Source organism: Callorhinus ursinus, unplaced genomic scaffold, assembly GCF_003265705.2.
Source record: "Callorhinus ursinus isolate GAN/ISIS: 27379988/994484 unplaced genomic scaffold, GSC_fseal_2.0 scaffold92, whole genome shotgun sequence".
NCBI classification, from domain to species: domain Eukaryota; kingdom Metazoa; phylum Chordata; class Mammalia; order Carnivora; family Otariidae; genus Callorhinus; species Callorhinus ursinus.
This window is the reverse complement of record NW_027397154.1, coordinates 681,395-696,905: the sequence shown is the minus strand read 5'-3', so window position 1 is coordinate 696,905 and position 15,511 is coordinate 681,395. Positions and strand designations below refer to the sequence as shown.

The following is a 15,511-nucleotide window of genomic DNA, read 5'->3' as shown; positions in this document are numbered from 1 at the left end:
CTTTGTCCACTTTTAAATGGGGTTTTTTGTCTTTTGTTGTTGACTTGCGGAAATACCTCATTTGAAATGAACCGACTCTCCACCCCAGGCTTTCCAGTCGCTCATTTAAAGAGCTCTTCCTCTCCTTTTAAATCCAAATATAAGTAGTTTCAGAGCGGGACGAGACCCTAATGTCACTCACTCCACCTCCAGAACGGCCCCTCTTCCTGCAATTTTTTGAGTTCTCAAACCTCAAAATCGGTTGTCTAACCTCAGTCCTTCCTGCTGCACATTGGCCTGTTTGGCTCCATAGATGAGAAAAGTTACGCAAAAATTACAGATTAGATTGGAAGTTGGATTTCCAGTAGACCCGAAACACAAGGTGACCCATTTACAACGGGATCCTCAAGACGGGCCAGGTGACTTGGCTTCTGCGAACGAGAAAGGACACGCACGCGCCGTAGAACTGAGGGCACGACGAAGCCAACGAAGGCGTGGCTTCTGCCCGAATTCAAGATGGCCACGGGCCCCGCCCATTTCCCCCCCTCCTCGGGGGCGGGGGAGAGGGGGGGCTAAAAGCTCAGCACGCCATTGGTGGACCTGCCCGCGGCGTATCCCCGCCCCCCCCGCGAGGGGCGGGAATGACAGTATCTCAATTTCCGGTTCCGGCAGTACCGGGATCCCGGTCGAGATGGAGGAAGATGCGGGCGGGGGCCGGCGGTCGCCGGGCATGGAGGCTAGAGTGGGAGCTGTGGCCTAGAGGTCCGGGCTCGGAGTTCGCCTCAGTCGCGGCGGAACCTCCCTGATCGGAGGAGGTAAGGAACGGCCGGCGCGGGGTGCCTGACGGCTACGGTCTCCGAGGACCTGGACCTGTCACGGCGGCAGCACTGGGTGCCTGCGGCTCCGCGGGAGCCGGCCTCGCAGCTCCGGGGCTCAGGGGCGACTGCAGCCAGGCGTCTGTTCCTGTCGGAGGAGCGCACAGCGGAGGGAGCGGGGCGAGAGGCGTGGCACGGCCAGGTCCGAGCCCCCGGCCCAGGGCGGCTGTGCGGGGGGGCCAGGCCAGGCGCTGCATGGACGGGTGTCATGTGGTGTCAGTGATGAGGGATCACGTGGGTGCCAGTGGACGACCACAGGGAGAGCTGGGTGGGACCTCACCGTGACGGAGAGAGGAGATGGCCTCGAAGGAGGGGTCGGAGGCATCGCGGGGACCTCCCCTGAGGAGAGGTGGGCAAGCGTGTAAATGTATCCGCGCTCGTCCTGGGGGAGGTGGCTCCCAGGTTGCAGCGTCTCGCAGATGCGATGGGAGAACGGAGGAACAGAAGGGGGAAGCAAAGATCTTGTTTGCAGCTGAGAATCGGGGACCCAAGCCTGTGGGTGTGGGTCCGGAGCTGCAGAAGGGGATTTATTTTGGTGGGGCTGGCTAGCCCGGAAAGCTCTGCCTGCGTCTAGTAACCATCACTGGGCCCAGTTCTGGTGACAAGTCAGGATGGAGTCATAATGGTCCTGGACTCTTCGAGTAGCTGTATCATTGTTATGGTAATACTGACAATCCTTAACATTTAAGGCAGTGTTTTCCAAACGCTGGCACATTTAATCACCCAGAGAGCTTGTTAACATGTTGGCTCTTATTCGGCAGGGCAAGCCTGCAACCTGAAACTCTGTATTTCTAACAAGAAATACAGCTGATGTCCGTGCTGCTGGCGTGTGTGCTGCTCTGAGGAGCCAGGATTTAGAGCAGCATTGTCTAGTAGAACTTTGTGCCATGATAGAGATGCTTTGCTGTTACAAAACGTTTTTACACGTATGGCCTCCCGTGAGTGGCTCCACACTACTATACAGCCATGGCAGGCCTGACCGGCCCCGCTTCCCAGATGAGAAAACTGAGTTTCAATGAAGTGACATGGTTCCAATCATACCAATTGAAGTGGAACTCAAACTTGGATCTCCTGAGGACAGGTGTTCTTTCCACTGCATGACCTGGCCTTCCAGATGGCACTGCCTTATCCCGAACCAGAATCTTATCTCAGAACCTAGTGAATAGTCTGGTGTGATGTTTCTGGTTCAGGAAGAGTGCAAGTGGAAGGGAGATGTGCAGAGACCACCAATCTGTCCCTTTCCCCTGTGCAGCTTGGTAGGGGAGGATCTGCCTCTGACATCTCATTTGATGACTTCAGGGCATCCTGGGTCATCTGTTGGGTCCCCACAGGAAGCATCTCAACCTCTCTGCCTGAGCAGTTGTTAAAAGATGGGAGGAAATTCAGAATCAGAGCTGTGCACACAAATAAGGGTCTGGGAAAGAGCCATAAAGAACGGGGGCTGATTGAGTTGGGAGAAGGGAAGGCTGGAGGAAGTGTGCGTACAGGTGTCTGCCAAGAGGATTTTCCAGTGGGTAAAACAAGAGGAACTAGTTTTGATGTTTCAGCAGGAAGTCTGGAGGTTATGTAACAAAGAGCAGGTTGAGACCCCACTTGTGAGGCGAGGGAGTGAGTGCCAGGCCCTCTCGCCTTCAGCTGTACCGGCTTCTCCCTCTGAGGCGTGACCCTTAGTGGCCTCTCCTGTCACTGTGGCAACGGTAGGAGATACCTGCTTTGGCGTTGGAGAGTCCCCCGCCATCCTTCTGGGAATTTAAAATCAACAGGCACACATAAGTGATGGAGGAAAGCAGAGAAATGGGGCACTGGGTCCTGCCTTAATTAAGACTTCTCGTCAGGAGATATTGATACTGGTTTTTTTTTTTTTTTAAGATTTTATTTGTCAGAGAGAGAGAGAAGAGCGACCACAAGCAGGGGTAGCGGCAGGCAGAGCAGCAGAGAGACAAGCAGGCTCCCCGCTGAGCAGAGAGCCCGATGTGGGGCTTGATCCCAGGACTCATGACCTGAGCTGAAGGCAGATGCTTAATGACTGAGCCACCCAGGGGCCCCAGAGATATTGGTACTTTGTGACTCAGCTTGACAAGTTCAGAAGGTCCTGGGACGGAATCTGCTGCTCTGCCTTTCTGTCCTGCTTAGCACATAGTTTGCACAAGCCCGGCAGGAGGCTCTCTTGCTTGGGCCCAGCTGTATTTGTCCTGTGACAGCAACGTGCTGCTCAGCCACTCAGCTCGGTCAGTCACTCCACCAGCACACTGGGAAAGCAGGGGCAGCTCTTGGTTTCTCTGGAACAAAGCTGAGAGAAATCTCTGGTCATCTGCGGGGCCAGGAGCTTATGCTTAACCCTTGGGTGACCAGCAGCCATGAGGGCATTAATGCTGCCTCCCACAGGTGGGAGTGACTTGGCTTTAGACTGAACAGTGTGACTTGTGTTGGAACTCCTCACCTCCCATGGGGTAGAAGGCATGGTCAGTAGAGGAGAAATCTTGGCTCATATCGTGCCTCCACCACTGACCAGCGGCGTGACCTTGGACCTGTTCCTTTTAACTTACCTGAGGCGGTGTCCTCATTTAGCAGAAGTGTCTAACTGTGCACAGGTTAAGTTGTAAGGATTACATGAGGTGATAGGTATTCAGAAAATCCTAGAGTCTGTCTCTGCTCATGGCTCACTGGTGTTGGAAACATGACCTTGGGACCCTGGATAACAAACACTCGGGGCAGGGCAGACAATGACACCTTCTCTTGAAGCCTCAGAGGAGAGGACTGCTGGGCTTGGTGGGTGTCCCCGGCTGAGGCTGGGGAGGAAGGGCCACTTTTGTCCACAGCAAGTGACACGGCAGCGTTCCTCTCGCTCATTGCCCACATCCCACGTTTGGGCCAAGCTGGTTGTTCCAAGCCATCGTTTGCTGCTTTCGTGGTTGACATGCATTCCTGCCCTGTTCAAAGGGCTCTGCCCTCCAGGGGTTCCTCCCATTTGCCTCACCTGGAAGCTGAGGTTTTCCCTCAACGCACAGGTGCTCGGCTTGCACTGCAGGCAGCCTGGCCTTCTGTGACAGTGATACAGTCCAGCTGGGGGGCGGGGGCCGAAAAGCTCACTGGGCTTCTCCACTGACTTCCATGGTAAAGTGAGAAGCTCCTCAGGCTGCTTGGGACCTTTGGTTGGGGAAGGTGGTTGAGGATGGACTCTGTTTAGACACTTGACATGAGGCTGGCCAGGGCACTGGATTCGGGAACATTTCAGCTTCTAGAGTTGTCCCTTTTATGTGGCCACCTCCTTTCCCAGCCTGTCGGGATTTCTCCCAAAGCCTGGGGAGCCCCTGACTGCTCACTGCCGCTTTCACGTCCCCATTTCCCCTCTGGCTGAAACTGTCCAGTGTCCTACCCAGGAACACATTATGTTGTCACCAAGAATATGTCCAACATATCATGACCTGCTGTTCGACAGTTGTTAAGTTGGAAGCTCCTGATTTTATACAATTATTACATTAGTACTAGTTTTGTTGGAGAACTTAGGCAGTGGATACACTTGACCTCAGAGCCACGTTACAGTACTTTGACCTGGATTCTTTCTCTCTATATCTTAGATCCATTCCCCAGATGGATGCTGTTGTCTTCGGGAACAGACTGTGTGTTTTTTGAAGGCAGAGTCTGTATCTTCCCTGTCACTTGAATCTCCCCTCATTATAGAGGACAGAGGTTATGATTTCTGTGCTTAGGGGTGAGAAGGGCCAGGCATGTCCTCTGCCCTGTGGTTCTCAAGACTTCAGGGAAACCACTTAGCTCTCTGCTGGTTCTTTCCTTTTTCTCTAGAGTGAGTTATCAAATAACCAAAGAGGACTCTGACCTTTGGCTTGTCCCTAACTTTCTAACTCCTTTCACTGGAGGGAGGGGAGGGAGGGGGTGCCACGTTTTCTTCTAATACAGACTGGAGGAAAGAAAAGTGTAGTGAGTGTGAGCCAGGGGAGTTCAGAGGGGCCAGCACGGGGAAACCAGAAGCAAAGTAAGGTAAGTCAGTTTGTATATGGTGCCGAAAGAGGCACCCTGCTGAGGGTCAGAGGTCAAGGCCATGCCTCCTCAGTGGGCCCAGGAGCATCCCAAATGGAGCACTTACTTCCCTTCCGCATTAGGATCCTGCTAAGCATCACTTAGTGACATCCCTTAGTCCCACTTGGAGGACCGCCTGGCAGGATGCACGGCCCTCAAGCGGGACCAAAGCCAGAGCAACACAGTGTCCTGAGCTCTGCCTGGGTGAGCAGAGGAGGAGCATGGGCTGGGGCACCAGGGCCCAGGCAGAGGCAGGAACTGCAGTGGGTGATTTGATCAGCCTGGGCAGGGAGCCGAGGTGGGGGTGGGGCTGCAGGAGTCGCTGAAGTGTGGAGCAGCCTCTGGAGTTGGGGGAGGGCCGATGAAAGAGGCGGGGAGGGGGGCAGCATCTTGATCCCCAAATGAAGACTCAGGCAAGAGTCGGCCAAGCCGGACTGGAATCTAAACTTTGGGGTGGTGGGTACCCCAGGAGATGAAGCCTGAGGACGGGGCTCAGAGCCTAGCCAGCAGGACAGAGCATGAAGCGCTAGCCTCCTTCCCCACGTCCTCCCGCCCGCTCACGTCTCCAGGTCTCCAGGCGCCATGGAGGACAAGCGCAACATCCAGATCATCGAGTGGGAACACTTGGACAAGAAGAAGTTTTACGTGTTTGGTGTAGCAATGACGATGATGATCCGTGTCAGCGTCTACCCGTTTACCCTCATCCGCACCCGGCTGCAGGTCCAGAAAGGCAAGAGCCTCTACCACGGGACTTTTGATGCCTTCATCAAAATCCTGCGAGCAGACGGCGTGACTGGCCTCTACCGGGGGTTCCTGGTCAACACCTTCACCCTCATCTCTGGCCAGTGCTACGTCACCACGTATGAGCTCACCCGGAAGTTTGTCGCTGACTACAGCCAGAGCAACACAGTCAAGTCGCTGGTGGCCGGTGGCTCGGCCTCCCTCGTGGCCCAGAGCATCACAGTGCCAATTGATGTGGTGTCCCAGCACCTGATGATGCAGCGCAAGGGCGAGAGAATGGGCCGCTTCCAAGTGCGAGGGAGCCCCGAGGGACGAGGGATAGTAGCCTTTGGCCAAACCAAGGACATCATCAGGCAGATCCTGCGGGCTGACGGGCTCCGAGGCTTTTACCGAGGCTACGTGGCTTCACTGCTTACCTACATCCCAAATAGTGCTGTCTGGTGGCCCTTCTATCACTTCTATGCAGGTAAGAGGCGGCCGGGAGAGCGGGGGTAGAGGGTGGCCCTGTGCGCGCTGGAGTGGAAGACTTCACGGGAGAGTGGGCTGTTCATTCAGCAAACATTTGACCCCAAGAGGGTTCACAGATGAATGAGACACGGCTTCTTGCTTTCAGGGAGCTTATGTTATTGTGGGGGGACTCAGACGAGTAAAGTAGACGACTGTAGAACATCAAGTGTGTTCTGGCTGCCTTTCAATCAATGAGGGTTAGTGGAATTTTGGTAGAGAATTGGAAGGCGAGGAAGGACAAAATTCATGGGATATTTGGGATTTGAAGATGAAATTTCAAATTTCAGATGAGTGTTTAAGTTGGATGCCTTTCCTCAGCTTTGTTAAATTCAAGATGTCATAAAGCCTTGAACTCCTCCGCTCCTAGAACGTATTTTTGTTCATAAGACATTTTACTTCTTTTTAAGTATTTCCCAGAAATGGATCACTGGGTCCAAAGATAACATTTTTGAGGGCCTCGATAAACATGTCGCCAGATTTCATTCTGGAAGGGCAGAGTGTTGCCAAGAACAGGACCTGAGCGTGCCTGTGACCCTTGGCATCCACAGCTTTGGGCAACCAGCAGACTCCCATGAGGATGGTCTCTGCTTGAAGCCTCCCCAGGCCCTTCTGCGGGCTCCTGAGCCTTGGCAGTGGGCCTTCTGTCCAATCTATCTGGGACCTTCCTAACCAAATTTCACAATGACTTCCTAATCTGTAATCATCCTATCCCTCTGGCCCTACACGTTTGTGATTCTCCCTTTTTCCTGATGGCACCTTCCTCTTTATTGCTAGCTCTGTTTCCCTCTCCTGTTTAACACAGTCTTTCTTCCTGAATATTTGGTAAAATCCACATACCCAGACTCCACCCCTGACCCTTTGCATCAGATCTTTTGGCAATGGATCCTGCTAATCTTAATGTTAAGAAAAACTCCAGAAGGGGCGCCTTCGGCTCAGGTCAGCGCCCTGAGATTGAATCCCCCATTGGGCTCCTTGCTCGGCGGGGAGCCTGCTTCTCCCCCCCCCCCCCCCCCGCCCCCCTGTCCCCTTGTGCGCTCTCTCTCTCTCTCTCTCTTAAAAGAAAAGAAAAGAAAAACTCTAGGAATTGTGAGCATTTTCTCTGGTGTCTGTCTTCGCCCTTCTCTTCTCATGTGATTTCATTTACAATTGACTTGTCCTTTTCTGCCACGTCAGAAAACATGTGTCTATCCCCAGACTGACTTTCCAGAGCTCTGGACAGACACTCTGACTGCTGGGCCTCTCGACATGGATGCATGCATTTATATCTGAAACTATTCAGCGAACTACTTTTCATCCCAAGCTGACTGACTCACTTCTCTCTCTCAGCGGCCACATTATTCTCCACATCCCTGAGACTGTCACTCCCTCTTCCTCGTCCCCACATCTGCTCCTAGTGACCCCAGAATGTCTTTCCCTACTCTCTGTCCATTTCTCCTGCCTTCCCTGGAAACCACGCCTCAGCGACCACCCTGCTGGGCGCTGCGCCAGCCCTCTAGCTGGTCTTCCATCCCACCTACCACACACACCTAATGGAGTCACTCTTTAAACCCTGGCTGTGGTGCTCAGTGGCTCCCACTGCTCACCGAGTACAAGCCCACCTCCTCAGTCTGGCTTCCACCTCCCTTTCCAGAGGAGCGTCCCCTAGTGTGGCGTGTGCGGCAGCCAGGCCAGATCATGCACAGATCCTCCACTGCGTCGTGTCTCCCACCCCTGCTTTGTTCCTCTCGGCCCTCCAGGCGCACCTGCCCTGGGAAGCCGTGACATGCCCAAGTGCTCCCTACTGCCTCCTTGCATTGCTCCGTGGAGCCCTTGACCCAGAAGCGACGTATCACTTGCCTTGATGTTATTTGCGTGTGCCTTAGATCTTCTACTGGGTGGAAAGGTTCCTTTAAAAAAAAAAATGCATTTTTTTAATTGAGATACAATTGAGGTACAGTTGATTGGAAAGTTTCTTGGAAGTGGGAGGAAACTAACATTTATTGAATACACACTACCTGCCAGATAGGCTCTGGGCCACATGTGCTTTGTAAATATATGTTAAAGGAGTAGAGTGGTTCTTGTCATTCCCTTTTGCTTAAAATCTACCAATGCTACCTTCTGGGCATTTAGAATAAAATCGAATGTGTCCGTAGTCAGTGCAGGTCTCCGTGATCTGGCCCGTCTGCTGTGCCAGCCCCGCGGTGGGCCTCTCTCCCCTTGCTCTGCTCCATCCTCACTGTCCTTCCCTCTGCTCCTGAAACACACCAAGCTCTGCTCTCATCTCTCTGCCTTTGCAGATAATGTTCTCTCAGTCTGGGGTGCCCCGTCCCATTATCCTTCTCGTGCTCCAGACCTCAGCCTCCATGCCACATTTGCACAGAAGACTTCATCACCCGGTTGGCAAAAGGGTTGGCAAAAGGGCTCTTTCTCTTTTCTTTTTCAGCTTGTTTCCTTCATAGCACTTGTCATAATTTGCAATCATTTTATCCTCGACTCACAGCTCCCATGAAGGCCCTTCCCTGTTCATTTCTCTGTTGTATGTCCTATGCTCACACAGCGCCTGGCATCCAGCAGCATTAAATAAATATACGTTTATATTACTGTTCAAAGTCACGTAGCCAGGAGGGACTTAAACCAAGTCAGCCTGGGTTTATCGTCTTCTGCTTTGCAGATAAGAGGTGCCCAGTAAGTGCTTACTGAATGACTAATGGAGAGCAAAGACATGGGGCTCTTTCCCCCACTCTCTTGCTTTGTTTTTTCATCCTCTCCCGAAGTCCCAGGAAAATGGCATGTGTCTCTGACTACAGTTGGAACCTGGATCCTGCTGTGGCTTGCAGGCCCGAGGGCCAGTGCAGACAGGCCCATGGAGGCTGGCAGCTCCCGGCCAGATGCCACCTCCCAGTGGCCGCAAGATGCTTCCTTCTCAGGAGAAACAGGGTACGGGTGAGGCGGTGGTCACCTTGTCTCGGTTTTTGCTGACCCGGGGGAGGGAGGGAGGCGATTAGCAACCAGGGGAGAGATGTTTCTGGCCGGGCGTAAGGAGTCCTGCCATGCTGCCAGACTCAGAGGCCCTCACATCTGCCCCACCAACCCCCACCTTCCTTCTGTACCCTCATCTTTAGGTGGCCACAAATTACCAAAAGGGCAGAGAAAAAAATTCTTAAAAGTTCTATGGCAACTGAACTGTAGAGAGAAAACTGAGACTGAATCTCTGAAATGATGAGTCTGCTTTACATCCAGCCTCATTCAGAGCGAAAAGCTCTTGCAGTGGCTTCCAGGCCCTGATGACTTACCTCCCGGACTTCGTCTACTCTTGTTCCCTGCTCGCTCTGTTCCAGGCACTCAGGCCTTGCTGCCCTCAAAGGCTTAATGCACGCTCCTGCCTCCGGGCCTTTGCATAGGGTGTTACCTCTGCTTGGAAAGTTCTTTCCACAGATCCGTAGGGCTTGCACCCTCCTTCAGGTCTTTGCTCAAACTTCAGCCTTCTTGGAGAGGCTTCCATGACCACCGTGTTTAAAACGGCAACCCCTGCATTCCCAACACTCGGCATTCCCTGTCTCCCTTTCCTGCTTTACCTACAGAGGGCACACATCACCTTCTGACATCGCTGTATCTTTTGCTTTTCATTGGATTGTCTGTGTTCCCCCAGTAGAACGGAAAACTTTCTAAGGGTAGGATTTGAGCTTGTTTATTCACTCTCCGTCCTCAGGGCCTGGGGTGGCTGGTGCACGGTGATGGCCGTGCAGTGAGCCTCTGCGGAACAAACGAGCTCTTGTCTTTCAGCGCTAGAGAGGGTAAAGCTAACAGTTCAGCTGCAGTGGGTTCCCAGTGACCGGGGAATGGGCGAGTCTGGGTCCTCTGCCACTGTCTCTGCCACTATCAGCATTTTTGAAAAATGAGTTTTTCTTTCTTGATGTAGCCTGGAGAAAACATCTTACTGTTGGATATGACTTTCTCTTTTGTCATTGTTTTTATTTTTAAAAACATTCACATGGGGGGGGCACCTGGGTGGCTCAGTCAGTTAGGCATCTGCCTTCGGCTCAGGTCATGATCCCAGGGTCCTGGGATCGAGCCCCACATCGGGCTCCCCGCTCAGTGGGGAGTCTGCTTCTCCCTCTGCCTCTGTCTCTCCCCCTGCTTGTGCTCGCTCGCTCTCTCTCTCGCGAATAAATTAAAAATCTTAAAAAAATTCACATGGGTATATACATAATGGAATATTAGCCATAAAAAAAAATGAAATCTTACCGTTTGCCACAACGTGGATGGAGGTAGATGGTATAATGCTAAGTGAGATAAGCCAGTCAGAGAAAGACAAATACCGTAGGATCTCACACAAACATGGAATCTAAGAAACAAGACAAAGAAAAAAGAGACAAACCAAAAAACAGACTCTTAACTCTAGAAAATACACAGCTGGTCGCCAGAGGGGAGGTGGGTGGGGGACTGGGAAACAGGTGAAGGGGATGAAGGTACTTCTATCGTGATGAGCACTGAGTAGTGTATAGAATTATTGAATCACTATATTGTACCTTGGAAACTAATATAACACTGTATGTTAACAAACTGGAATTTTAAAAATGCAATAAAATATTCACATGGCTCAAAATTCACAAGGTTAGGAAGGGGATGCAGTGAAGAGGCTCCTTGCCCTCCGCGGTCACCCTGCCCCTTCCTCGGAGAGCCAGCGCTGCCAGCCATTTGGTGCGCACGTGAGAAAATGGGCCGTGTGCGTTCCTGGCCGTGGGTTGAGACGGGTGGAGAACAGTCGTTAGCGTTTTACACCGGGTGGCGGGGGCGGTTACTGTCCACCGGATGAAAGGAACTGGCAAGCAGAGAGGTTCTGAAACCCTTTCTCTGGAGGAATCTTCCGTTCAAAGTGGGCAATGTACCCAGCATGGCTTCCAGAAGGGCCCTGAGATTCCTCAGTTTTGTTGGTTCCAATGGAAGCGAGGAAGAGAAGAGAAGATGGGAGTTCTGGGGCCCAAGGGGGCTGAGCCTGGAGAGGGTTCGTCCTTGTTGGGCACAGAAGCAGCATGAGGGCAGACTGCATGGCGCCTCACGTCTTGAGGCATTGTCTTTCCCTCGATTCCAGAACAGCTCTCATACCTCTGTCCTAAGGAGTGCCCACACATTGTCTTTCAAGCTGTGTCGGGGCCCCTGGCTGCGGCCACCGCTTCCATCCTCACCAATCCCATGGACGTCATCCGCACCCGCGTGCAGGTAAGACCAGCCTCCAGCCCGGTGAGGAGAGTGACCTCGGGGCTCCCCAGCGCCCCCCTGACCTCTCTGCATCATGGCCTTCTGGTCCAGCCGGCCTTGTCCGGGTCAGCCAGTCCCCTTCCTGTGGTCAGTTAGCATCTGCAGAAACCAGCTGAGCACGTTGAAGCACCTAGTGTTTCCCTGTGATGTCTGTGGCCTTGCACGCCCTGCCCCTGCACGCCCATTCCTGCCCCTGCACGCCCATTCCTGTCCTTGCACGCCCTGCCCCTGTCCTTACACGCCCTGCCCCTGTCCTTACACGCCCTGCTCATCCTTGCACACCCCTGCTCCTGTCCTCGCCATGCTCCCCGGCTCCTCCCTGCTCTGCCTCCTGTTAGCCGATCAGACACCTTTTCCTTACTTTGCAGGTCTGTGGTTATTTGAAATATATCCATTCCAACGAATTCCCTAAGTCTGGTTTCTCCGCTGGGCTGAGTTCTCTACAGACTGTTCTTGAGTAAGCCTCACAGACTGTGCCATGTGGACTCAGCAGAGCTGCTGGCAGAGCCCTTGGTGGTGCTGTCCAGAGATAACCGTCTCTGTCTTCTCTCAGCCCAGAGATAGTTCCCCAGCACCTAGTCCAAGGAAATAGAACCTGAATATGGGTGTGTCACATACAAATGGCGCTCTGCTGTCTAAAGCTTTAGGTGGAGAGAATGGGGGATTTTGATGTCTGAGGCGGGTAGAGTAGGAGGACAGCTGTCCAGGAGAGCGGGGTCACTGGTGAGGGTCAGAGGGGAGGAAAAGAAACTCAACAGCTTGGGGGTGAGGTCAGCTTCCCTGATAACCAGGATGCTGGGATGGAGGTGGCTGGTAAATCTAAAGGTATATTTGTTCCGAGGAAAGAATGCTGCCCCCACACACTTTTGAATGAATAAATTGGCATTTGATGGGTTTGCAAATAATAAAGTGCACAGGTTCCCTCCTCGTTCTTTTCTGAGGCTTGAGTGTTCCATGAGGAGATCCCAGGGAAAGGACAGGTGTCTACTTCTGAGGCACTCCCAGGCGGGAGGAGACCAAGCTGGCTGGAGCGGCCCTACCGCGGCTGTGGATACGTGGGAGGGCTGGGGGCAGAGGCGGGCAGAGGAGGGTACTGCAGAGGAAGAGCAGAGTGGGGAGGAGGGGGCTACGGGAGGTGGGGAGGAGGGGGCGATGCTCCGAGCCGGAGATCACCTTGTGAACATCATCCACTCCGGGGAAGTACGGCAAGGAGAGCAGGTGTCCTGCACTGGCTGAGGGTCTGAGTGGGGCCAAGTGCGCTTTGATGGCAGGGTCCGGGGAAAGGGGCAGGAACAGAGAAGATTCTTGCCTTAGCCAAACTTCCAGTGTGGTAGGGAGCAGGCGTCCTGGGGTGAGGGGAGGACTCCCAACTGCAGGGACTGAGGGACTGAGGTGGTTGGAATGGAAAGGACAGACCAGCAGGGCCACGAGCACCTGGTCTCCCTGAGGCCAGAGAGATGCACGCAGGGTAAGGACAAGGACCGCAGCTGAGTGGCTGATCTGCTGACGGCAGTGACAGCTCGCAGTTACGGGGCGCGTGCGCCTGTCAGCCTCGACTGCTCAGAACCGCAGGGGTGGGTACGCTCCACCGCTGCTTACATGTGAACGGACTGAGTGCAGAGAGGTGACTGTGTTCCCTGAGGCTGCGCTGGGGAGCAGAATTCAACCCAGGCAGCCTGGCGCTGGAGCCCACGTGAAGCCCTGTGCCGCACTGCCTCACAAGCACAATCCAGCCCCTGGACCCCAAGGCAGAGGGAGCCTGTGCTGAGCGACTTCGACTGCAGACCGTGGCCCTCCACTGTGTTGCTTTTCCAGGTTGAAGGCAAGAGCTCCATCATCCTGACCTTCAGACAGCTGATGGCAGAAGAGGGGCCTTGGGGCCTCATGAAAGGCCTCTCGGCCAGAATCATCTCAGCCACGCCCTCCACCATTGTCATTGTGGTGGGTTACGAGAGCCTCAAGAAACTCAGCCTCCGACCTGAGCTGGTGGACTCAAGACACTGGTAACTCGTGGCGGGGAGCGACCCCTGCTGTTTGCCACACTACTCTGGGGTGGGGGCAGCGTGGGGAGGGTAGCACCCCCCCACCCCGTGCCCCCACCACATTCGCAGCCCTGCCCTAGGCCGGATGGCCTGTCTCGGACGTGACAGAGACTCTGAACTGCTCTTGCTTAAGAGACTCCACACCTGGACCCCCTGCTCCCATTACTTTTTATTTTCTTGCCAAACTGGGCTCCCTTGCGCAGTCTGGGTCCTCAGTCCTGTCCTAAGGAGACTCACCATCCCCACCAGTCCCACCCAACCCATCCCCCGCGAACCCTTCTTCCGGCTTCCCCGCCATCTGTGTCCCTGAGACCCCGACAAGAGCTGTACATAGAGCTTGCTTACTATCACTGGTCTTCCTCCCGGGCCTTCAGCCCAGGTTCCATCAGCTACCTTTCCTGTTTCATCTCTCAGGCTTGCTTGTTTTTACTTTGGGACTGAGCTGCCCACCAGACTGCTCTGCTTTTCTCTGCCACCGGGGGGAGGGGGGCACGGTGCCAGGTACTTCTGCATAGGGAGTGGGAGCAGAAAAACCTCTGGTTCTCCAGAGCACTTGTCCTCTCTTTGGAGAGGTATTAGGTCGGGGACAAATGTTGATACTCTTATTTTGTGTGTGTATTTTTTTAACATCTGTGAACTAGGTACTGTCAGTCCTGCTGAAGCACCAATCCTGCAGTCAGAGCCCACCCCTTTCTCAGACAGGTGGAAAACGTGGCTTTTCCCTCAATCCCAGTTACTTGTCCCTTTCACGTTCCTTCAGAGCCAGCAGCCCCCGGACGCACAGGCCCGGGATGACTGGAGGGGCGGGCCCAGTCCTGAGTAGACGAGGCCTCCTGGGCCCGCTGCCCCCGGGGGGCGAGAACAGCTGGTCTGGAGCCGCCCAGGCAAGCTCTGGGCCCTGGGCGGTGGGGCCGCCTGCGTCTACACCCCAGTCACCGGGACTTACGGACACACAGGTCTCACAGCGGCAATCTCCGAGTCGTGGAGCCACTGGGCTTTCTCATCTCTTCGTCCCAGTCACGGGCCTCCCGAGGGGCTCCTGGGAGCCAGTAAGGAGCGGGGCAGGAGCTCACCCGCAGCAGGGCCGCTGCACTTACCAGCCCGACACTGCCCAGCTGCTCTGGGGGCCGCCCGGCACTCGTGCCCCATGCCCGGCCGCCACCAAGCCGCCACCAAGCCTGCGATGCGGGGTGCGGCGCCCCGGGGCAGAAGGCCGGTCGGAGCCTGCACTCGAACCGCACACGTGAGGCTGGATGAGCCTCCCCACGTCTCATCGGTCCCGTCCCTGGGAAAGGCCACGGGGCCAACCTGAAAGGTGCTAGCTACCTGAGGCCTTGACACTGCTTCCGGCTGCCCCCCCCCCCCCCCCCCCCCCCCCCCGCCTTCTGTCGCCCTGGCCACATCGGAGCCAACCCTGCTGCTCCACCTCCGCCGCCGCCGCCCGTCTGGGCCTCGAGGCTTCGAAGGTTAACCCCCTCCACCTACCTTCGGTTTTGCGTCCCCTCTCCTCCTCCGTCAGGTGTCCCCCGGTGTCCGTCCACTGCACAGGTGACTCTGAACCTCCTGCCCCTCCGTCGCCCGCCCGCCCCCGGAGCCACCGGGATAGAGGCCAGGCCCTGCGCTCTCCCCGCGCCTCAGTCCCACCCCTCCCCGCAGAGGCCCGTCCGCGGCCCACCGCACGCCGGCCACGCAGGCCGAGCGGTGGCAGGGGTGCCGCCCCGCCCGTCTCAGGAGGTGGGGCGTTCGTGCCCTCGGGCCGCTTTCCCCCGGCTCCCCCTGCGGCGCGGAGCCGCAGCCCTCCCCGCCTCCCCGTCTCGCACCGGCGGTCCGAGAGGTCGCCGTGCGTCTCCGACGGGGAGCCCGGGCCCCCGCTCCCGCATCCAGCACGTCCGGCGCCGGCGTGCGGAGCGGACCGAAGGCCACGTCCGCTGGACTTGGCGGGGGGAGCTGGGCCGTGGCCCGAAGGGGACGGAACGTGGGGCGCCGGGACTGGACTCCTGGGACGTGAGCGGCGGACACTCACTGTTACACTGTACGAAGTCCCTGACGCGTAATTAAAAGTTTCTATCGAGCCCCCGAGCCGTGGCTTTT

The 15,511-nt window shown here is 55.4% G+C and overlaps 1 protein-coding gene across 18 annotated transcripts; it reads left to right on the top strand.

Moving 5' to 3' along the window:
• Window positions 1–652: 652 nt before the first annotated feature.
• Window positions 653–15,492, top strand: SLC25A44 (solute carrier family 25 member 44). Of its 18 annotated transcripts, none has more exons than XR_012376951.1 (7): window positions 653–794; window positions 4,433–5,096; window positions 5,462–6,099; window positions 8,894–9,062; window positions 11,217–11,339; window positions 11,747–11,835; window positions 13,194–13,333. XR_012376951.1 is itself a non-coding variant. In XM_073888628.1 (7 exons), exons 4-7 carry the CDS (start codon window positions 5,475–5,477, stop codon window positions 14,471–14,473), a joined length of 1,038 nt encoding a protein of 345 aa, XP_073744729.1. In that variant the 5' UTR covers window positions 653–794; window positions 4,433–4,494; window positions 4,976–5,096; window positions 5,462–5,474; the 3' UTR covers window positions 14,474–15,492. The 18 variants fall into 18 exon arrangements, 14 of the variants coding, with proteins under 14 accessions (XP_073744729.1, XP_073744735.1, XP_025714739.1 ...); XM_073888628.1 differs by lacking the exons at window positions 8,894–9,062; window positions 11,747–11,835 and adding an exon at window positions 14,377–15,492 and having other exon boundaries at window positions 4,433–4,494; window positions 4,976–5,096; window positions 11,212–11,339; window positions 13,194–13,381; XM_073888634.1 differs by having other exon boundaries at window positions 11,263–11,339.
• Window positions 15,493–15,511: the final 19 nt, after the last annotated feature.